The following is a 24949-nucleotide window of genomic DNA, read 5'->3' on the forward strand; positions in this document are numbered from 1 at the left end:
AGAATGGCTATGAGTCCAGTTGATGACATCAGAGGAGAGAAACTCCTCCATCTCTGGGGTTTGCCAACTTAAATTAGAAAAATTTCTGGCATAAACCCTTCCAACCACACCAGCACACCTATCCTTTAAAGATATTTCTAGAGATAAAGCAAAAGTAGTATCGTGGCTAGGGAAGAAAAATCAAAATTAAAATTTGCCTTTTGTGCAATGAGCCCCACAATGTTAATGTTCATATAAAGAAATCTTTGAAAAATGTCACATAAATCCTCATCAGTGTGTCATTTTTCATTGCACATAGATTTGTAAATAGGTTGATTTTTGAGGGTTCTTTAAATAACTGTAAATAGCATAATTAGAATATTTGAAGGGAAAATTGAAGTATATGTTCCCCAATATGACTTCTCATTTGGTTATAGAGTGAAAAGAAAAATAGAATTTGTTTAAAGATAAAGTCTAACTCCTCCAGTTTCAACCTCCAAAGAAGGTTCTAGAACATTTTATAAAACTGAAAGTCTACCATTTTGCTTCTCTTTCTAGAAACAGTTAAGAGAATTTATTCTGCCTTCCCTATCTGCCACATAAGCAACATTCTGTGTTTTCTGTTAATAGCATTTCAAGATCTGCAAGGTGATGTGGAATATTACACGCTGTTTTGGAGTTCTGGGACCTCGGTGGAGTCTCTGAAAATCTTCCCAGATGTAGACTTTCACGTCATTGGCCACTTAGCCCCAAACGTGGAGTACCAGGTTTTCCTCTTGGTCTTCAATGGAGTCCATGCAATCAACAGTACAGTAGTGCGAGTGACCACGTGGGAGGAAGGTGAGTGAAGAGTTCAAGGGCCTCTTGGCTTCAGTCACGCCAGTGGGATTAGTGGATCCTTTCTGGATTAGTCTCCTTCCTTTATAAAATTCCCGATGCTGAAAGGAAGGGGTAGGAACCAAAATGCTAAGGTTCCCCTTGTCTCAAAGGGACAGATGAATGGGCCAGGACCCTTGAGACACCAGCTCGGAGCCGAAATAATCAGCCATCAGGCCAGTTGCTGCCTGTTCGTTGCAGTGAAGGCTTAGTTGGGAGCCAGCTCACATTAATAAAAGGTGACATTCAGCAACATTTTTTTCTAAGATTAGTCTCAGAAGCATAGTGCATTTCAAAATGACACCCAAGCTCAGGGAGAGCCCTCACTCAGTCACTGGGAAAAAAAAAAAAAACAGTAGGCGGAAGCTCAGCCCGGAAGAAGAATTGCATGTCTCGGTTTCTAAGCCAGTTAGCGAGGGAGAGGAAGCCAGAGAGTCAACTTGCAAGTTAGAAATGAGTCTGGAATGGTCTTCCTAATCTTTCTGGCTTTATATGGTCTCATTATAAACATTATAATATCGTTACCTCCCAAGCGAGTGTTCCAGGCCATCAGCAGAACTCTTTAAGTGTGGAACCCATTTCCCTTTGTGATGTCAGAGGTCGGCACCTTTTGTTTATAAAATAGGACAGATCACAAGGACGATTTTTCAACTAGTTAAGATGAGTTCTTATGATAAAAATAGGCCTTGGCGTAGTTATTTCTGACATGCCTGAATAATTGTGTAATTTAACGCTAAGCAAGGTTTTTTTTTCTAATGTTAGATTTCATCATTACCTATGGTAATCAACACTCAAAATCATTTACATAATGACAATATTGCATTATTGCTTCCTATCGCTTGAGTTACAAGCTAGTAACAGCGAATGATTCTTCTTTTTCTTTCTTTCTTTCTTTTTTTTTTTTCTTTAACATTCCAGCAGCTTCCATGTACTTAGATTTTATTTTATTTTATTTGGCTTCAGTAGCGAATCCCTCCCCCTCCTCCGAGGAGACATAAATACTAGACAGCCGTTAGAGGTGCGGACCGGTGGGTGATTTATCATTTAGATCTCCCCTCTCCCCCCCCCCCCCACTGGCCGCAGAGCATTGAAGATTAGCACTATGCTGGTGGTATGGAGCGTTTCGCCACCAATTCCTTTTGGTTTCTGACTGAGAGTCTAATAAGCCAATTTGCAGAGGACTTCAGACTGTGATGGCTTCATCACAGGAGAGCAGATAAGAGGGGAGCCCTTCGCTGAGCCCGCGCGCACCAATCCGCATTTAGTCTAACAAGTGCTTTGGTTGAGACAGCTGGAGCTTATTCGGTTCCTTTCTTTAATTCCAGAGCCTCGGGGCATGCGTCCCCCAGAGGTTGTCATCATCAACAGTACAGCTGTACGTGTCATCTGGACATCGCCTTCAAACCCAAATGCCGTCATCACCGAGTCTTCTGTCTATGCAAATAACGAGCTCCACAAGGCTGGAGCGGGCGCGCCGGGGTCGTTCACTCTGGAAGACCTGTCTCCCTTCACTATCTATGACATTCAGGTCAGACCACTGTTTTGTTTCTTTTTGGATGATTAAGCTCACGGATGCGTTAAATAAAACATGCCGAGCGGGGCCTCTGAGTGGAGGCCCTTTGTCCTGGCTACAGATTATTGTCTATTCGACGGGAAAGAGGAGAGAAGAGAATGAAATTGACCGGAATGAAAGCGGTTTGCGGTGAGGACTCATAGACTCGAACCCCTAGAGAAGGGCGCCTGGTTAAAATGGAGCCAGTGCTGCTGAGGGAGGCATCATGGAGCCCACTGATGAAAGGAAGCTAATCGCGGCATCGCCAACACTCTTTCTAGGTTTTCTTCTTCCTCTACCTTTCTGTTCATGCCAAAACCAGAATTCACTTGTTGATGTAGAAGTTCTGTTCTTTTGTTCTGCCACTTACTCAGGGAAGTAGCCTTGCTCAATGGCTTCCTGGCTGTCCGTCCCCCTTCCTAAGGCCCTGGCACGGATGATGTGAAACACTGTTCCCCGCTAGCATTCAGATTTCAAATGCATCAGGAAAACATAAAGAACAGCCAGCAGAAGAAAAAAACAACACGAAAAGCTCAAAAACAAAACAAGCAAACTAACTAAAAGCAAAGCAAAGGGTTTTCCCTGCAGATGAGGACTGACTCCGTTCCTCATGGCTGCATTAAAATGGTTCGTCTTTGGGAATCAGGAAGAATCTTCACGTCCAGGCCCTCCCTCCCTAGAAGAGTCCTTACACCATATGGTGAATTCATCACAGAGTTTAGAGAGTGCTTCGTCCACCAGAAGCTTAGGGACCCTGTTCAGTGTCTACTGAGTCTAAACCAGGAGAAATACCAGAGCACTAAAGTGTCTGAGATACAGAGTTACCCTGGGGGCACTGGTAATCTTCTGAATGTCAGAGACAGGAGATAACAAGGCCAAGGGAAGAAACCAGTGACGGAAAGATTTCGGGATCTCGGCATTCATAAAGAAGGCTGAAATTTAGTAAATTTTTAAATAATCTATGCAGCTTCTAAAATTCATGAGCAGTTCATGAATAATTTCAAAAAAGCATTAAATGTAGGAATTTTATTTGACCCCAGAAACATTTTGTCAGTAGTTCTGTGTCTGCCCATGTCACATGTCAGACTTTTCCATGTCTGACAGGGAAGCACATCTACAGTATTTTAATTAATTAATTAACTAATTATTGTTTTTGGGATATAGGTATGTGCATGTGTGTGAGTGTGCATGTGTGTGAGTGTCTGTGCATGTGTGTATGTATGTAGTCCAGAATTAATTAATTAATTAAAATTTGACTACAGTCCTCCAGCCATCCCTACCAGGACAACAGGCTTAGCTTCATAAGCAATCAAAAGAAACAATAGACACACACACACACACACACACACACACACACAAACCTTCATGAATTGTTTTTTTCTTTGCACTCTGATTCACAACAAGCCATGTGAGTTACATTAGCACCACATTATATTAGCACATGTGGGCTGACTGACATTTGCAGTCGCACTCCTTAGAGTCCACACATATAAGGAGGAGCACATACGGGTCAACTCATAAACCCATGAAGCTACATCTTAGTGATCAAGGAACACGGGATGGTGATGGATGCTGTACCATGAGGTCTTCATTGGGTCCCTGTTGTAGGACAGGGCTGAACTCTGAGAAGGAAGTATGGTCAATTCCCTTACATAAGCTGACAGTCTTGAACTGGAAAGGTGGCTCCATGGTCAAGAGCTCCTGCTGTGCTGTGGTGAGATCCTAGTACCCACATAATAATCCATGTGTCTTGAAATATCCTCTAACTCCAGCTCTAAGAAATCTTGATATCCTCTTTTGGCCTACATACAAGCACATGAATACACACACACACACACACACAATCACACTCATGCACATGTGCACACACACCCCAAAACTAACTAACTAATTAATTAAAATATTTAGATATCAAGCTGAGCAGGCTGAGTTCAGGCTGGTGGTGAGAACATTAGGGCTGTGTGCACATGTCACTCAATATTGGGCTATAGAACAAGGGCTGTCATAGAAAATCACATGCCATGTCCCCTTTAGTAAAATGGAAACTTTACTCACACTGCTGGGTTGGGTTGGTTGTGACCAGAAGAAAGCATATTTTAATCAGACTTGTGTCACTGAAATGGAGATAGAAGGCTAAAGTTGAAGGCAATATATTTGAGAGTTTGCCTTAATCTCTGTTGTAAGAGTGGTTGTCTTGGGTTACCATACTTGGCATACGTACACATGGCCGTATAGTTGAATGTTAAACTTTAGTGACTTTTTATGATGTTAAACATCATTTAAATCAGCACCAAACGGTTATGCCCAATATGTAGAATGAAACTTCCTAAGGTTAACCTCTTCTACAAAATAGCGAGTGATTTGAAGCTGACCAGTTGTCCTGTTGAATAAATTAATTCATGCCCCCCTTTTGAAAGGGAATCATGACTTCAATTTTAAAACTTGGTTTTTAAAGCCTTTTCAAGTAAACATGGTAAGCCCTCATGTCTACATTTCATTCAGATGTTATCCAACATAAGGTACTAGAAACAGGCTCAAGGCAGAGCCTGGTAACGTTACATTAGTTAGAAGACACAGCGTCATTCTTCCCTAAAGTCAAAAGAACATCTTTTGAAGGAACACAAACAGATACAACTAGCTCACTGCATAAACATACGTGTAATATGTTAGCAAAGAAAGCGGTAGGAGGTAGTAAATCCCAGAACAAACACCAGACAACTGACTAGATCTTGGGTTTCCTGATTTCTCTGCCTTCCGGTTGACAGCTGGGGACAGTTCCCGTGCTGTTGATCACAGTGGGGTGCTAATTCCACAGTACCTTACTTCATCACCAGCAGGAAGGGAGGACTTGAACTCCAAACAGGAAGAAGCAAGGAGACCGCTCCATTCGTTACACGGATTCCTTCACCGCACATGGTAAACATGTAACATGCAAACATGTGTTGAAATGCAGATCTCATCATAAAGACAATCATTTTATATCAGAAGACATTAAAAATCTACTTGGTTGAGAGCTCGTCACAAATACGTTGTGCATGCCGAAGACAAAGAATTTCATTGAATTTCTTGAGTTGATCCCATTGTGTGCCGGAGTCTAATGTCTTCTAGTGGGCACAAAATCGACGCCGCTGTATTTTAAGATAATCTACCTTAAAAGTTGTTTCTTATTTGTATCTTTAATCATAATGTAGGATCTTGAGACTGCTTAAGTCAATGAACTGTTACTACAAAAGGCAATATTGTAGCTGTGTATAACGTGCTGTAGTAAACGCATGCCCAGTTCCGGTTTAGGTACAACACTGTTTGGAGCAGAATGATGTCTATTAAATACAGTGTGAATTTCATCCACCAAGTTCTGATGTAAAGAACTGAAGATCGATTGACTTGAAACTACAACACTAGAATTTAAGAACCATCGGTACATAGAATTCTTTTGCCTCTATGTAAGGCCTTGAATGTCAATTAGTATGAGAAAAAGTACAGTTCAGGGCTGGAGAGGCGGCTCCGTGGATAAGAGTACTTGGTGCTCTTGCAGAAGACTCAGGCCCCAGTTCTACCCATAACTCCCATGGCTCCCAACCACCCATAACTCAGCCTGCAAGGGATCTGTCACTTGCTTCTGTCCTCCATGAGAATCTGCAAACACATGTTGCACATAACATACACTCGGACATGCACATTTTTAAAAGTAAATGAGTCTTTTAAAAATAGTTGACTTTATCCTTTAATTGAAAATAGAATAATACTGTATGTGGTGGCTGCTCCATCAGCTCTCCCTGGTGTATCCACTCATTCCTCCTCCCAGCTACTGGATACGCTCCTTTTGGGTTACTGATGTTTTATGGGGCCCATTTCCAATCCTAAATTCTTCCACCCTCTCAGTTTTTGCTCTAACTAGGTGGCAGGATTTAAGGGGTGAGTGATGATTTTCTGCTGTGATTAAGGGGACAATACTATTGCAGCTGGAGCAAATGGATATAAAATAGCTCAGCCCATTGGGAGGTTTCCCTGGGCTTCATTTTTCTCCCATTAGATATTAGCATTTAGGCAATTTGTTGTAAGGTGTCAAGGCTTGCAGGAGATATCATCATTACAGCACATGGTTATAGATCTGGAGAGCACTGTGCAGGGATAAGCCATTAGGCTCGGGAATCAGCACCTGAGCATCTCCCGTCCCTTGGCCGTTCGGAATAGATTAATAAGCCTTCCCCTTGTGAGTGGTTAGAACCAGAGACAGAGCATCGCCATGCTAATCAGTAAATCAATTGTCATGAGCCCAATTCTGTACTCTGTTCTGAGCTCGTGCCACTGGACTCGATTCACACACAGAAAAATGAATATTTACTAAGCCTCGTGAGGTTATAGAGAACTTGACGAGATTCATGGGAGGGGATAGATTCGGAGTGTTGCCGCTCTGTTTTGAAGATGATTATATTCATATTCATTCCTTTCTACACTAATCTTTGCAGGTGGAAGTCTGCACAAAAGACGCCTGTGTGAAAAGCAGTGGCACCCAAGTCAGCACAGCGGAAGATACTCCAAGTGGCATTTCAATACCTATAATCCGTGATATTACTTCAAGGTACCTAGCTTTTTTATCAGCCAATCTAAACAACTTTGATCATACGAAATGGAAGCACATATCAAAGAAATCAGGTTAGCCGTGAAAAAAAAAATCTCACTTAAAAGTTGCTGTAGATGTGGACGCCTATCAAATTTCCTATATTTCTCAAGTAATCTATACTGCATATCAGAGCATTGAAAAGCTGTTTTCCTGATCTCGTATCTCTTGCCTGGTCATCTATTGCTGGATAAACATAAGAGAGCCTCTCTATTTAAATGTGCCCTTTTAATCCTGTTGTAGAGCAAAATATAATTTTAATTAGAATTATAATACTTTATGACTGAGTCTCTTAGAAAATATTTGATTTGTGTATTTCAGATTATGCCAGAACTAAAATATATATCTCACATAAGTAGATCAAATAGTGTTTGCATAGCTGTTAACAATTTTACTGGATTCTTGGTAGAATCTCTTTTTTTTTTAGTCTTTCCTTGCTAAGAAATTACCAGAGATTAGAAGGGAGTCTTTTAATAACTCAAGAGTTGGGACTGGAGATATAGGTCTATGAGTTTGACTCCAGCCTGGTCTACAAGTTCCAGGTGAGCCAGGGCTATGCAGTAAGACCTCGTCTCAACAAACAAACTAAAGAATAGTAGTAAGTGCTTACTTTGGATTTTGGCAACACATATATTAAAATCACAATAATACAGAGACTATTAGCATGACCCCTTCCCAAGGATGACACTCCATCATCATCACCATCATCACCATCACCATTATCACCATCATCACCATCATCACCATCATCATTATCACCATCGTCATCATCGTCATCCACTGTTAGCAGTAAGATTTAATGCTTTTTCCAAGTATAGAAGTGAGGCTATTATTGCCGACCCCCCCCCCCGTACTCTGTGTGACTGAAGAAGGAAATGTATGTGGTCCCTTGTCCTGCTTTGACCCTAATGAGACGAATTACCATCAGTCACCTAAACACAGGTAGACGGACTCTGTCCACCACTGTGTTTCCAATATGATAGGTTCAGCTGGAATATAGGTATGTCTCTAGTTTTTTGTTTTGTATTTTGTATTTTTTTTTATTTTTCCCACCAGTATGGAAAGAGGAATATTGAATTAAAGCAAAGCATAATTATGACAATTAGCAAACACAGGTAACTAGACATTCGATACTCATGTTAAAATCGTGCCTTGTCTTCTTACGTGTGTTTTCAAAGAGAAGACCCATACACTGCCATCTCCTTCGGATGTTCTAATTAGCATTACCCTCCCCATCCATTTCTGCCATGTGCACCAGGACTAGATGCTTGCTGTGTCAAGGAAAGGTGGACAAGTTAATTGGCCACTAGAGACTTCTATTCATTGTTTACTCAAACATATTTGTTTGAAGCAAAAACAATTCTAAAGGAAAAATACAATTTTAAATTTGCAAAGTTCTAAGATGTAGTGGGGGTGGGAAACTAAATAGATATTTGCAAAGTATGTGAAAATACTGTCAAGACGGACAATGTGCGAGCGATCCATAAAGCAGAAAACCCCATGCTCTAGTGAGGATTATAAGGCATAGAAGGAATCTTGGATAGGACACTGAGTCCACTCTTAAAGTCTGACAATAAGTACCATTCGGGAGATGGGTATTATGCTGCTCCTGTCCTCCAACATCTTTATAAATCACACACTCCGCATAGCAAAGAACCGTGCCTCAGGCTATCTATTTATATCCATCAAAATATTGTCTCTAAGCTTTATGACAAACTGAAGGAATATGTCTGGGGCAACATGATTATATCTGTTCTGTCCTTTATGGGGATCACTGTGGGTGATAACAGAGGGACGAGGGCTGGACTGCATCTTCCCAATGTTAGAAGTTGACAGGCCATTCAAATGAACACGACCCCACAAGAATGGCGAAAGTAGGGGAGAGGAGGCACCGGCACAAGCCAGCTCTGAACACAGTTTTGGAAGTAGAACTTACATAGAAGAAGCAACTTGTCTATAATGGTTAGTCAAGTTGCATCACACTGGAGACAGAAAGAATGATATAAAACAGCTTATTGTCTGAAGAAAATCTGGGAGTATAGAAACAGGAGACACTGTGGAGGGGTGGGTGGGTGCAGTAAAGGTCAAAGGCGAACCTAGCTGAAGATCTTCGAAGTGACTGGTACCCAAGGTCCTTCCCCCTGCAGACCTATCCAAGTTCGCTCTCCCATCATCTGGTCCAGTCCACCTACCAAGAGATTAGTTAGTTATCCACCAGGGAAACTCGGTGATGTATATTAAGAATTGGGGGCACCAGGCACAGAGTGGCAGAGGCAATGCAGAAGGGTAAAATCAGAGATTGAGACTACAGTGGGAACACAGAATTTGGCTACCTTTTCTAGCTCTGTTCTCTATGTCAAGTTGCCAGTCAGAAATGCCTTCTTATAAGAAACTGCTAATTTTTATCTGGTAAACAATGAATCATGTAATATAAAATACTCCCGTATAACAGATTAAGGGACCTTCCAGAAGATATAAATAATAGTTTGCACTTCAGGTATCCAATGGGAAAGTACGCTGGTCAGCCTCCCGTGAAATTTCTGACACTCCCAGACAGCTTTATATGGGGTGGGCTGGTGCATCACTCTTCAAGTTGGACAAAAGGACCAAGATAAACACAAAAAATTACTTGAGAAACACAAACAGTATATGTGCAGAAAATACACACTCTAGAAAGAAGAGGAAAGCCTCTGTCAAGGAGACAAAAACCAGGATACCAGAAAATTAGAAGGAGTCATTGACCTCTCGGAGAAGAAAGAAGGGACACTGTGGGTGTTGGAAGTGTGAGCACTGGGGTGAAACTTTGGGAGAAACTCTGAGATGATTTTTCCGAAAGTGCAGTAAGAAAGAAGAGAAAAGGGAAGGCTGGGAAACTTCGCATGTGTGAGATACACAGCTGCGAATAGCCAGCACTTCATTAAAGAGGAGAAAAAGTAACCAAAGAAAGATGTTGAGAAAAGATTTTTGAACCACAGGCTACTGAGTTAAGGGCTGCCGAGTCATGTGGCTGCCGAGTCACGTGGCCTAGCAAACGCATTCATAAAGCATCCTCTCATTTTGTACTCCTGACCAATATGTGTGTGGGGAGGGGAGGTTCAGGGGGAGGTCTCATGTTTTTAATAGAAAATATTGGTATGTAGGTTCCTTCTTTCCTCACAGCTATCTTAATAGGTATGCAGTGATATGTCACTACAATTCTAATTTGCATTTCCCCTAATGTTTGATGAGACCAGTTATCCTTTCTTATGTTATTTGTCAATTACCTAGTTGAGGGAAATCCTTGCAAATCTATTGCTAGTTTAATTGGATTCATTATTTTCTGTCTGATTTGTTATTTTCATATAGTTATATACATATAAACTTGGAAATTATTCCTGTCTAATATCTTGCAGTAAATGTTTTCTCCAGTCTATGATTTGTCTTATGGTTTGGGGAAAAATGGGGGGTAAGGAAGTCGGGGGTTGGGAGGGTGGCTTTGATCTGTTCTGAGACCAAGGTCTCATGTAGTCTTATAGTCCCAACTGGCATCGAACTTGCTGTGTGTAGCAGTGTCTTGTCAGCGTCCTATGGCTGTGAAGAGACATCATGGCCATAGCAATTCTTAGAAAGGAAAGCATTTAATTGGGGCTGGCTTAGAGTTTCAGAGGGTTGGTCTATTATTGTCATTAGCATGACAGCAGACAGACAGACAGACGTGACGCTGGGGAGATAGCTGCAATTTCACATCCTGGCAGCAAAGAGAGAGAGAGCCCCTGATCTGGCTTGGGCATTTGAAGGCCCAAAGCTCACCTCCAGTGACAGACACACTTCCTCCATGTCTCCTAATCCCTGTCAAGTGCGCCACTCCCTAATGATCAAACATTCAAATATATGAGCCCATAGGAACCATGTCTGTTCAAGCCACCACACCTAGGGAGACCTTGAGCTTCTCAGCCTCCTGTCTCAGGCTCCCAAATGCTGGGATTACAGGTGTGGGTCACCATGCCAGGCCAAGGTTGAATTTCCTTGTCACTTAATAGTAGTCTTTACAAAACACAAGACTTAAGTGTCGGGGGCATTGCGTTTGCCTTTTCTCCTTGTCTGGCTTCTACACCTGGCATTAACACAAGAACTCTGCCGTATCTGAGCTTGGGAGCTTCTCTCCTAGAGCTTCAAGTTCAAGACCATCTTGGGCTGTCTGAAATCCTGGGTCAAAGGAAAAACCAAAACTCCAAAAATATAAACTGTATTCCCACTATCTTTCTTCTCCTAGGACAGCTGTCTGTTTATATTTTGAATTTATATCTGTAATTAAAGTGCTATGTGAGAGAAGGTTAGTGTTATTTTTATTTTCTGTTGGTTTTTTACAGTAAATACAATTTACTTCAGTGAGTATTTTCTCTGCTGAATATTCTGGGATGCTGTGAGACGTGAACATGAGCACATTCTGTAGGGCACTTCTGAATCTTCTATTCAGTTTATTAATATGTTAATCAGATCACCGGCATCATGCTTCTTCATGCTGACTGCTACAGATTCATATGACCTATGAAAACACACAATCTGACTCTTCTGTTTTATCTTCTTAAAGCTCGTTTTAGCTTTTTCTTTCAATTCTGTTTTTTTACAAGAGGATTTTGGAAACAGTTCCTCATATCTACAAAAATCTCTGTGGTTTAAATTAGGAGCACATATTAAACCTGTGAGTCAATAGGGAGAAAATTTGTATCTCAATACTATCCAATCTTTCAGGTGTTAGGCACATAAATTGCTTATGTATTCGATACATCCATCCCATGAACGTTTGGCAGAGTTCAGTACACAGTAGTGAAGGTGTTCCATTAGAATTGTGCCTAATTGTTTCCTTTTAGGGGTGCCATTTATTAATGTTCCTTTAAGAAAATTAAAATTTAATTGTTTGTTATTGGCATGTAGAAACACCATTGATTTTGATATAATAAAACTGTGTACAGCAACCTTACTACATTCATTATGAGCCTCCTCAGGCCTGCGATCATAGATTCCTAATCTCTACATGGATCTGCAAAGCGAAGCTTTTGGCCCTTTTCCCATTAAGGATGTTGTTTGTCACCTATGAAATTTAGAGAGAAACCTTTCATCAGGTGGAGGAATTATCTTTTGGAACTCACTCTCTGAGCATTGTTTATTGTTATAGATATGTATAAAATCGTGTCACATATTTTCCCACATTTTATATCTTTGGACGATTAATTAGGTGCTAACTTTAAAGCAGTCAGCTTTCTCTGGCTAAGCCCCGTGTGGCTGTGATGTGAGCTTCACTTTTTCCGTGCTGCTGGGAGCCGCTTGCTTTAGGCTGCAGGTGTTTCCGCCTTCCGTGTGCCTTGTCCTCTGGCAGTGCAGATACCTTGTTTGTCCTGTGATTCTGTCCCTATAGAATGGGTTGAAGGCTACTCCTTTATTTTGTAGAGAAATCCCCCAAGACGTTATCATATACTTCTTGAATGTTGGTGGAATTCACAGATGAAACCCACTTTTGTCTCGAGTTTTTCTTGGAGGAAAACCACTAACTTGGAATGCGGTTTTCTTAATTATTTGTAACTTTCCTAGCTGTTTCCTTTCAACTGAGCCTTTTCTTTTAACTTGGTTGTGCAAAGAGTTGGTCAATTTCAGATAATTTGTCAGCTATAAGAGTAGAAGTCTGTTTACAGTGTATGCATTGACTTATTTCCTTGTATGGTAGTCGTCTTAGAGGCTGTCTTAGGGTTTTACTGCTGTGAACAGACACCATGACCAAGGCAGCTCTTATAAGGACAGCATTTAATTGGGGCTGGCTTACAGGTTCAGAGGTTCAGCCCATTATCATCAAGGCGGGAACATGGCAGCATCCAGGCAGGCATGGTGCAGGAGGAGCTGAGAGTTCTACATCTTCATCTGAAGGCAAACAGAATACTGACTTCCAGGCAGCTAGGGTGAGGGTCTTAGAGCCCACACCCACAGTGACACACCCACTCCAACAAGGCCAAACCTCCTAATAGGGCCACTCCCTGAGCCACACATATACAAACCATAATAGAGGCTTTTAATTTAGATATTCTCTAAAAACCTCTTGGCTTTATTGGTATTTTCTGGTTTTGTTTTTATTAGTTCTTTGATAATTTTATACAATGTAATATATGAAACTCCCCAAACTCTTCCCAGATTTCCCTACTTCACCACCCCAAGCTCTACTGTGACAATGTATTCAATAGTGTGGCTCTCCACTAGAACATGGTTAACCTACTCGAGGCTATACCCTTTAGGAAAACTACCCCGGGGGTGGGGGTGGGGGTGGGGTGGGGGAGCACCCTTATAGAAGAAAGGGAGGGGAGGGGGTAGGGGGCTTTTGGACAGGAAACTGGGGAGGGGAATAACATTTGAAATGTAAATAAAGAAATAGCCAATAAAAAGGAAGGCAGGAATGAAGAGAGTAGGAGGGGAAGGGAGGAGGAGAGGAAAGAAGAAAAGGAAAGGAGTAAAGGAGAAAAGGAAAGGAGTAAAGGAGAAAAGGAGAAAAGGAAAGGAGTAAAGGAGAAAAGGAAAGGAGTAAAGGAGAAAAGGAGAAAAGGAAAGGAGTAAAGGAGAAAAGGAGAAAAGGAAAGGAGAAAAGGAAAGGAGAAAAGGAGAAAAGGAAAGGAGAAAAGAAAGGAAAGGAAAGAAAGAAAGAAAACTACTTCCACCTGCTCCCCTCTCCTCGAAGCTATCTTTTGCCAATTGTTCCTCAGATAAAGGTGATTCTTCAAGCTTCCTTTTTCATACTGGGAATTTATCCAACTTGAGCTTGCACAGGTTTTATGCAGGCTGCACAACCACTGCGAGATTTTATGTTAACCACCCTGCTGTGTCTGGAAAACACTGTTTTCTTTTAGTCATCCACTGCCCCTGAGACTTAAGATCTTTCCAGTCTCTCTTCCACAGTGGTCCCTGAGGCTTGAGAAAGGGGTGCAGAGGATACAGATGTCCCATTTAGAACTTAGTACTCCATGATCTCTTTTCTGCAGCTTGACAAATTGTAGTTACTATGCTGACCACAGTCTCCTGCTACACTAGTGGTGTCTTTATAGCGTTCCTACTGGAAGCGGTCTTACTGATTCAACATCATTCCTGTCAAAATTCCAACACAATTCTGTCCAGAATTTGAGAGGATGGTCTTAAATTTCTTTTTTAGAAAAATCAAAAACAAGGACAGTCCAAACAGTTCTGAAGAGTCAGAAAAAAGACGCCTGCTGGAGCTATTCACACCCCAGATTCCTAGTTATACTGCAAAGCCACCACAACGAAAAAACAAGAGGCATGGTGTTTGGTTTAAACACAGACACATGTATCAAAGAAATAGAATTGAGGAAGCCACATATAAGGACAGAAACTCATTGCCAACTGACTTTTTGACAAAGAGGCCAAAAAGACATACTGGAGAAAAGATGAGATCTCCAACAAATGGTGCTATTCAAACTGGAGGTAACTACATGTAGTGTTGTAAGACCCCATAGTGGCCTTACCTCAAGAGCACCACCCACAGAGCACAGATTGACAAAGTGACCACTGCAATAGCATGAGGGTATAAGATTTTTAATCCACATACGTGGGTTTGCTCATCCACTCAGGGAGAGGCAACCCTGAACCCAAAAAGCACACAACTTTTATTCATTACAGAGGGCAGACTTCAGCAACAGGATAAGCTGGCCCATTCTCATTGGTGTACACAGGACAAAGGATCTGGTCAGGTATTGGCTGGCCTGCTCAATGGGCTGTTCTTGGTTCAATTAGTCACTTTCCTCGTCCAGTCCTACACCTGGCCTTGGAGAATCACTGGGAAACGGCTAAGTTGGCACGTCCCTTAGAGGGGAGGTGAACTGGGTGGTTGGGCAGGGTCAGGATGACATCTTGCCGTTGTTCTCAGAATTTACCACAGGGAGGGGTAGGGGGTCTTTCTGAGAACAGCTGTTTTCTTTGTTTTGTTTTAATTAGCTTAGTAAGAATCTTGACCACCAAAACTTTATCACTGGACATCATGATGTCAAATGTATCTCTCAGAAAGGTCACAAGTTTGTCATAGGCATCCTGACCACCAGATGTATTTCTCAAAACCTTGTTTTTATAACTTTTTTTCTCATATCTAGGAAACTATGAAACTCTATTTCTTCAGTAGAAGAAGGAAGATAGATCTGTAGCTCTCACCCTGTACAAAACTCAACTCCGAATGGAGCTACATCCCCACCTAGGATCTCACTATAGATCTGTGACCAGATACATAGAAGACACGATGGGGGAGAAAGTGAGGATACACTTAAATTCACTGGCAGGCAAGGACTTTCTGAACAGGGCCCCTGTAGCTAAGGCATTTAGACCAACACCTAGTAGACAGGATCTCTTGAAGCTACAGCACATCTGTTTTACAAAGGGCACCATCAGCCAAGCACCAAGGTGGCCTACAGAGGGAGGAAGAATCTTTATTGGTTTTCTTTGAAATATTATTTTCAGTTTGCTACTCCAGATGATTCTGCTCTTGGCTGTTTCTCTCTTCTTTCTTGCTTTTCTATCCATTTCCTCAGAGAGCAGCTTACTTCATTGGTAAGAAAGGAAGTGAAAAGCCTAGTGCTTTGAGGTGTCTTCTAATCTCTGACTTACGCAGAGCACACTGTAAGATGTGTAAGATGTGACACTCACATTTGTTCAAAATGTTTTTACTTACATTGGACCTTATTGCCCTGTAGATGGTTCACAAGGAGATAAGTTAATTCACAATTAACTTTATACAGACTTTTAGTTTAATTCTCATGTGTTCTGTGGACACTGGTTTGAGATTTCTCAGTTCTCTCACACCAGTTAGGTTTGTTTCAGGGCAAAGATACAACGTATGTTAGTTATTACGTGCATACCAGTTGCACTTGGAGAGAGTGAAGGTGCCTCTTTGATGGGTGTGTTTTATAAACGCTGGGAAGAGGAGGCTGAGTCATGGTGACTTCGGATTATCTATAAACTTTACTGACCTGCTGTGTTGCTCTGTCAATTATTGTCAGAGGCGTTTTGATGTCTCTCCATATAATTGTGCATTTTCTTTGGTGTGTGAAGAAAAATTCTGGAAAGAAGTCATACCTTACAGTGACCTTTCTGCAAGGCTACTAACTGATTAGAACTTCAATGACCCACTGCCACATTGGAATGGGGAATTCAGGGTAACCTGTGTGTTAGTATTATTTAGAATGATGGGATCCTTTCCTGAAATCATCTTTAAGCATTAGGCTGTGGTACAATAGCTTTGTTCATAGCCTCTAAGGACGGATCCATTTTCCTTTACCTATGGTTGACAATTGGTTAAGTTTAGGCTAAAATTCTCTGTCAGTAATGGAGCACCCAGCTCCTTTTCCTCCAGGCTTGCAGTACCTCCTGCCTGTGAACGCCTTCCCCATGGTTCACTCGGGACTTGGCTGGGCCACTGTAGAAAGGTTCAGGTGCTGGAACTTGTCCCTCAGATGTGACACAATCAGGAACACGCCACTCGGAGTTGACTCTGAGTGTGTATTACTTTGTTTCTGAATCTTCTATGGCTTCCCAACCCTTCCTTGCACTTCCTTTCCTGGACCTTTGGCAGAAATGTTAATTTCTCTGGGAATTCTGCCTTCTGGTGACCATGCAGTTTGCACAACTGATGCCATTTTGGAGGGAATGAGGAGAAAGTAAAAGGAAACAGCAATGATCCCCCTTCCTCCCTGAATTTATTCTCTGGGCCACAGGGGTCCTTTTTCTGGTTCCTCTGAATAGAAAAGGGATCTGTCCATGGTCTTTCTGATTCCTCTTAGGCCACAGCAGCCATGGTGCTTCCCCCTGACAAGATCCACCTTTCTGGCAGGGCCATGAAGAAAAACAAAGGAACCAAACAGAATGAGAATTTGCCCCACACTTTGTCTGGCACAGATCTTTCCCTCTTCAGTCTTCAGCCACAAAGGTTGACATAGTTTGCCAGTCTTTGAGGCTTCATGTACATGGCTTTCTGTCTCACACTGGGGCTGCCCGTGGGTTACATGTGGAGGTTAAGGTAAAACAGGGAGTACCTTCTCTGACACGCACTCTGCATGACTTGATGCCTTTCCTGATGTCACTGCCATGGTTACGTTCCAGAGTCCTCAGATAGCAACGTGTGCGGACTTTTCCACTATGAAATGTGGAAAGAGGGGCAATAGCAGCTTTACGGCATGTGGAGAGAGGGGCAGTAGCAGCTTTATGGCATGTTGAGAGAGGGGCAATAGCAGTTTCACGGCATGCTCGCCAGCACCAGATGCCTCTCTCTGCTGTAGTTTTCTTTAGGGCACTGCCTTAGCTGATTTGTGGATGTTTTCTACTTTCCTTCCTTCAGCCAGAGATCTAACAAAAAAAAAAAAAACAAAAACAAAAACCCGAAAGACACCATTCACAACCAAATGTTGGCCCGTAAAATGTTTTCTTTCTTAAAATGAACCATTGTGGCAGAGTACCAGTTCCCAAAGGCAAGGCTGCAAGGAGCGGGTACAGGGCTGCCAAGACATCAATCAGAGCACACCAGCACCAAAGCAGTTAGCCTCGTGTGAGCATAACATTGTCTGTGTAATTTTGTTATACTCTCTGGCAACGAATACTTGTTAATTATGTTTCTGGGTTGTTTGTTCTTTTTTTTTTTCCAGAGCTGAGGACCGAACCCAGGGCTTTGCACTTGCTAGGCAAATCCTCTCCACTGAGCTAAATTCCCAACCCCTTGTTTCTGGGTTTTTTTGTTTTGTTTTGTTTTTTAATCTCCTTTATGTTAGCAATATGTAAAAATCAAATGTGAAATCCACTCAGGAAAAAAAAGTCAGTAGACTGACTTTACTTCTAGAACACAGCAAATAACTTGGCTGTTTATAAAGCAATACATTCTCAGTGTCCCCTCCCCACTTTGATAAAATGCAATGTCAGCAAAACTTAACTGATACACTCTACTAGCACGTGACTGTCACATGAGCCTGTTTGATTGGCTGCCTGGAGTGCTTCCGCTCATCCTTGTCTTTGACCTCGACTTACTCCGAAGTTTTGACCTCATCATCTGCAGTATGGGGCTCTTGCCCTGTCCCCTACATTCTGTGTAACCCAGAGGCACACATGCATGCGGAAAGATCCTACAGACCATGGTAGCTTCCAGATCTGCCCCTTTAGAAACGAGCTCTTCTCCAATCCTTCACCTTCCCTTCCTGTCATCTTATCATCGGCTGCTTCCGTGTCCCCAGAGAATACTAACTACTGATCGATACCCCAGACATGTCTGGCCATGGCCTACACGTGCCCTGGGTAGTTCATTTATTTGCCTTGGTGGATTTGCTAGAGTGGAATTTAATCAATAGCTAATTCATTAATTCTGGTCCTTGAAATGGTAGAGAGAGTGCTAGGTGGGGAGAATGGGCCAGCTCCCACTTTGATTGAAATATGACAAGCACTCCAGCCAACAGCTTCCCTGGGTACACAGCTGCCTGGGAAGTTTGCTTACACTGTCTCCATAGAAGGAAAAGCTGAGAACAAAAACAAAAGTTTTCCTGTCCCTGCCAGTATCCCGAAGCTCATGGTTTCCAGGCATGGAGCTCCAGGGACAGGCAAGAAGGGAGCCCAGGCCTCATCTTTTATTGCCTTTAATTGAGACCACACTGGTTTGAGGCTGAATCGTTGGTGCTGTGTCTGAGGTATAATGTCCTTGGAACGGTAACAAAATAATTGTTTTCAGTTTTGCCTGGAGATACTGAGTGGAGCCCATAATATTTTTATAATGCAACATTTGGGTCATCGTTATGACAGAGGCAATGATAGGCTGTGTTCTTCCAAAGGAGTTAAACCATGAGCACCATACATAAACCCCGGGGTATTTTCAAATTACCTCAGAGTTGAGTCCGATGGGAGAGGTCGGAGCTAACAGAGTTTTCTTCACCTCTTGTTTGAGGTGAAACTGAGGCTTCTAGGCTTTAAGACTGCACTTGAGGTGTAAGGCATTTTCTCCGATACTTTTCAGTGACTCAGAACTTGAACTGGGGGTGGTAACTTACAATTTCATAAACGTACATGTGCTGTGTATTAAACCCATTTCAATAGGGAAGATAAAAGGTGCAACCTATTAAATTGTATTTCCATCACATGCCTTCTAAACCAGTGGTTCTCAGCCTTCCTAGTGTTGCCAAACTTTAATACAGTTCCTCATGTTGCTACTTCATAACTGGAAGTTTGCTACTGTTACTCATGGTAACTAATTTTTGGAGATGGAGGTTTGCCAAAGAGGTCGTGACCCACAGACTGAGAAATGCTGCTCTGAACTCCCTAACTTGCTAATGTGGACAGTTGGAAGTTAATTTCAATTCAGAATTTCTCTTTGAATCTTTAGAAGGTATGGGCGAGGCTCTTCAGACAGAGGATCTGGTGTAGGCTCCATACTGTGGGACAAAACCCAGTGTCCTGTGACCACAGTGGCTTTCAGAATGTACTCCTGAAGCTCGGCATCTGCACACGACGTGTGTGCAGCTCAGTCACCGAGGCAGCCTTTGTATAGCCACCCCTTCCTCCCCCCTCACCCGGAGATTCTCTCTGTAGACTCACCTGTAAATTCACCCATTCCGAGCTCTCAGAAGCCCACTTCTGGGCTCGATTACAAGCACACTCATTAATTCTGGGCGCAGTCAACAGAAGATGCACTCCTTATTCAGAGAGAGTGAACACTCAGCATCTCGTGAAGGCCCCTGGCCCTGCTGTGTCCCTGAACCATGCTCTCACATCCAACTGTCTATTGATTTTCTCGTGTGATGTCTCTTGTCACATATGTTACCTGGAAACAAAAGTTAATTCTTACCGTTCTGGTCATCTTTTCCTGCAAATACAACCCTCTCCCCGCCTTTCCCACATCTAAAAAGTTCATGTACTTGACAGTTTTCATCTTTTTGATTTTTTTATTGAGTTTCATGCATGTACATAAGGGTTTTGGATCCACCCCCACCCCCATTCCCTCTCCTCCAGTTGCCCCACTAACCTCTCCATCACTTTTCCCCAAACTTCATGGCCTTTCTCTTTTTTAAAACTCACAGAATCACAGTGTTTCCTGTATGTGCCATGGGCTTCTACTGGAGCATTAGTGGCCTTTCAGGGGTTGCATCTCTGAAGAAATATTACTTTACCGCCCCCGGCACCTGACAACTGTCCACAGCTTCTCAGGACTAGGACTTCATGAGTAACTCCCTTGTCTTTGCTTGACTTTTGGTGAGGATCCATCCTATACACACGTCTTGTGTATGCAGTCACAGCCACTATGAGTTAACGTGGGTGTGGCTTTGTCATGTCCAACAAATAATTCACCACAGACATCCGTTCACTGCTTCTGGATCCTACAGTCTTCCTACCTCCTCTTCTGCTCTAGTCTCTGAGCCCTGGGGAAAGGAGGATATGATTAGACAGGTGTCTCATTTAGAGTGAAGTATACCACAGTCTCCTCACCCTCTTTATGCTGCCCACACGTGGACGGTATTAATCACCGTCTCCTGCAAAAGCAGCTTCCCTCACGAGGGTTGAGAGAAACACTGACCTATGGGTGTGAACATAAGGACTTAGGGGTCAGTTATTACTGGGTCCATTAACCAGATCCGCTGACATAGCCAGTTACCAGTCTGGGCACAATTAACAGTTCATTCTTGTGACAGGGCCTTTAAATCCACTCAGAAAGCAATTGATTGGTTACTCCCATAACATTGGTGCCGTAATTGCACCAGTGGGTACATCTCGTCAGGACAATCATTACTGGAACTTGCAGAGTTAACCGCTGGGCCAGATAGTTGATGACTTTTCTCCATGGTAACATTCATAGAGCCTTCAAGCGGGATGGAAGCTTCCAGGTTGGTGCTAGGCTGACGTCTCCATCTCTATGATTCAAGTATGTGGGGCATTCGGTGTAAGTTCTTATTGAGGGTAACCAGGGCAATGACAATGCCCCATAGTTGCAGAAGGGTCTAAGAGATCTCAGGGACCAATGACTTGGAAACAGCTAACGTGTATTTAGCTCTGGGCTTTTGTTAGCCCATGTGTCCAGAAGAAGTATTGGTCCCCATTGTAGGGTAACTCCACTTAACACTCCTATTTAAATTTTGATAATTTTGGGGGTTTTGTGAATATATATATATACACATATATATATGTGTGTATATGTATATGTATATATGGCTGAGTCCACACTTGCCACTGCACACATGAGGTGCCCAAAACACAACTTATCAGCATCAGTTCTCTCCTCTAGCATGTGAGTTCCAGAGATCGAATCCAGCCCAGTTGATGGTAAGAGCCTGCATCTGCCTTAGCCGCATTACTGTCCTGATGCAGCAACTCTGAAGGCCAAGTTTGCTAAGCATCGATTTCATTTGCCTTGCAGCCACGCCAGTTTCCCATGCGTGGCTCTTCTCTGTGTTTGCTGACATCATTCTTCCCAGCCTTTGCCCTTTCAGTTTGTAGAACCCTCGTGAAAGTCAACCAAATTCACTTAGATTTTGAGAGAAGAGACTTGCTGTCTACCCCCTGGTAGCCTCAGATATTCCCATCTTATGGCTTTCAAATTATTCTTAGCTATGAGTCTCATTTTGGTAATTAATATTCATGATAAACCATTACATGTTTCTTTCCATAGCTAGCAAAAATAATGAGCATGTGCACCCCTCAAAGCTTCTGTTTCATAGGCTCAGCCCTGATTGCCTGATCCGGCTTGCATTTCTCTGCTCCTTGCTCTGGCTTAGTCCTTACTCTTTATCCAACATGTTTCCTCCCCGTGTCGCTCATTGGCTACTGTCACTGTCCATCATCGACCCCTGGCTATCAGATGAAGCTCTTTTAGACAGTATATGTTTTTCTTATAAAGACCCCAAGAAGATCGTCACATAGCCAGATCTCCTGGTATATGTAATGATCGCTATTGTTGATGGCTGTGGTACCAAAGGGCAAAACACCCAAGAAACACATACACATGCATGCACATACATACATACATACGTACATACATGCACACACACACACGGAGACATAAACACACACAGACATAGGCACACACATACAGACATACACACAGACACACAGACAGACATACATATATACATGTACACATACACAAATACACATACTTAGACACACACACAGACACACATGTACATACATACATATATATGTATACATACACACATACTTAGACACACACACAGACACACATGTACATACATACATTCATACATATACACATATACATACGTACACACACACACACACACACACACACACACACACACACTTGGTGGGGCAGGGGAAGAACTCACTCATCCCACAAGGCTGCCCTCCTGGGTGAAGTCCCTCAAGGTATCCTAGCCTTGTGTCTTGCCAGTCAACCACTCAGCTAATGGACTTTGCTCAGCTCTAGCATGCTAAGCCTGACTTTGTGTTGTCTGTACATAGTCATCAGCAGGCAAAGCCACTGTGCCCCGCCTCCGGCCAGCAGCATGCACCAAAAGAGAGGCAAGAGAGGCAGGCACCATCTTCTATGATCAGTTGCCGAACCAGACTCCGCTGTCAGACCGTCACCTAGCCACCTCCAAGCCACACTCCACTCCAGCCATAACAGAGCAGTCCTAGTTACTTCCATGCTCCAAACACAAACCTCGAGAAGCAAGGACTGCCAATTTCTCTGCCTTAACTCTCTCTGCATGATGTACTTGGAGCCTGTTTCCAGAACCTAGGAAATGTCGGGAGTGTGGTGCGTAAGGAATGGGAACATTAGGTAAATAACTCCCTTTTCCTATCTTGGCTCAGAAATGTCCAGTGGTTTTCCAACACACTCAGAAACAAATCCAAATTTATTTTCTTAGCCTATAAAATCCCACACAGTTGGCAAGCTCCATCCCAGCCTGCAGCAGACACTCTGTCCTGTTTCCCAACGTTCCGTCTCTTGCTCGTACTCTCCGGTACTGGATTCTTCCACCTTTTCCACACAAGTCCGGCGCATGGATTGAGTAGCTGGGAGCAGGCGGTAACCCCGTTACTTTGTTTCAACTTTCCTTTGTGTTTCTGCACAGAAGACCCAGACTACTGCAGCCAATAACTTGAGGCATTATTCTCATGTGGTTAAGTGCTCACCTCCCTCCAGCAAAATGTAACTTTAATGATCGAAGGGACATCATCCATCTCTTTCAATTGTAAAGACAGAATGATACCTGGTTAGCGTTGTTTTTTTTTTTTTTCTTTTTTTCTAAGTTTAAACTTTGGAAAACTCCCCAGATTCTGTTTATTTGGATTGGTTAGGAGGATGGACTGCTGGTGTCACCAGAACCTTGATGTTGCCTTTGAAGGAACTCTCAAACTGATAAACTCATCCCCTGGCAGTCCCCTCTGGAGCACTACTTGAAATTCCTGAAGGGAGAAGTGTGAGTGTCACCTTCTGTCAGAGCACTGGGGCTCATTCTCGCTCCTTGCGGTTCCTGGTTTTACCCACTCCATTCAGCCAGGTTATCAACTCTGAAGGGGGCTACTTGTTTTTAGAAGGAATGGCACTGAACAGTCACCCTCCTTCACTCTCAGACTGCCCACGGGGGGTGGGGGGTGATGGCTTCTGTAACTCTCTTATTTCATTATAATGTGTGTGGTGGTTGAGACGTGATCTCAAGCAGCAGAGCGGCCACATTGCTGGCTGCCTGTCTACATGTTGAGTGGATTCTATGGTGGCCTTATTTCTCCTGTCCTGGTCCTTCCCAGAATCCCCTCTGTCTTCTTAAACACATATTCATATTGTCATCCACACCTCCCACGATACCTTCTTGAATAACAGAATGCCTTCTAGAATGCAATAGCCTTGGTTTATGTGGTTTTTAAGGATGAAAGTATTTGACTTTATTATTTCGCAGTTCACATGCTGCATGTACGTTTTACCTGCTTTTTCCTTTCTCTCCTGGTGTAGTTCTTAGTAAACGAACCTACAGAGCAGTTAAATGCTCAGTGACTTGACTCAAAACCAAAAGTTAACATTTTGTCAAAATGCATATTTGGTTTTATATCTAAAGTATTCTCACCATTTCTGAAAACACGGTATAGGCCGCTGTTGAGAGTGTACGCTACGTGAAGGTGTGGCCAAAATGTCCACATTTAGTTAAGGCCTGTCTTGGTGGATTAGAAATCCAAAGACCCTAAGAGTTTAGTCTGAGGTCTTGAAACATGAGATTTTCCCCTTGTGGATCCCACATGCTATTTGGACAAATGGTGATCAGATAAGTAGGATGCAGTAGTAAAGTGTCACTGTGAAGCCTAAGTCTTCATGCAGCGTCCTGGCTTATGTTTCAGCATCCTATGTAAAGGTAGCTGAGAGGAATTTGTATTCTCGCTGCTTTCTAACTCCCATGCTTATCAGAAGTGACAGCTTTTGACAGGGGAAGCCATGTTATTATGCAGTATAGCCGACATAGAACAATAACTTTAGTATCACATGACAGAATTAAAATGTCCAGTTGGAATGTTTGACCCCCGTGTGTTCTATAGTGTGTGTACCCACGGTGGCTTATTATCAGAGAATATTAAAGATAGTGTGACTCTCGTTCCCTGCCCTATCAGACCGTCACTTAAATGTAGTCTTCTTTGGCTAGGAGATAGCTCAGCTGGTTAAGTACATATGGTTAAGTAATGTTGGGGATATGAGTTGGATTCCCAGCACTCTATATAGAGCCACTCATGGTGGCCACAGGGCTTACTGGCCAGCCAGCCTAGCCTACTCAGTGAGCCTCAGGTCCGGTGACATTCCATGTCTTGAATTGACGGTGAGAAGTCCCTGAGGAATGGCACCTGAGGTTAGACTGTCCTCTACACACACATGTGCCCATGTGCACGTGCTCCTGACCCCCAGCCACTCTCACAGAAGAGCATGGTCGCTGCTG

The 24949-nt window shown here is 42.8% G+C and overlaps 1 protein-coding gene and 1 non-coding gene across 2 annotated transcripts in view; both read left to right on the forward strand.

Moving 5' to 3' along the window:
- The window catches only part of Ush2a (usherin), a 666448-nt gene that overhangs the window by 462841 nt on the left and 178658 nt on the right, over nt 1-24949 (forward strand). Inside the window, exons 44-46 of the mRNA NM_001302219.1 lie at nt 610-819; nt 2181-2383; nt 6877-6989. Of these exons, the coding sequence (NP_001289148.1) occupies nt 610-819; nt 2181-2383; nt 6877-6989 (526 nt within the window). The remainder of the gene's footprint in view (nt 1-609; nt 820-2180; nt 2384-6876; nt 6990-24949) is intronic.
- On the forward strand, nt 7642-7745 carry LOC120096466 (U6 spliceosomal RNA). The gene has a single exon (XR_005492869.1). It is a non-coding gene; the product is annotated as a U6 spliceosomal RNA (small nuclear RNA).

This window comes from Rattus norvegicus, chromosome 13 (genome assembly GCF_036323735.1).
Source record: "Rattus norvegicus strain BN/NHsdMcwi chromosome 13, GRCr8, whole genome shotgun sequence".
Taxonomy (NCBI): Eukaryota; Metazoa; Chordata; class Mammalia; order Rodentia; family Muridae; genus Rattus; species Rattus norvegicus.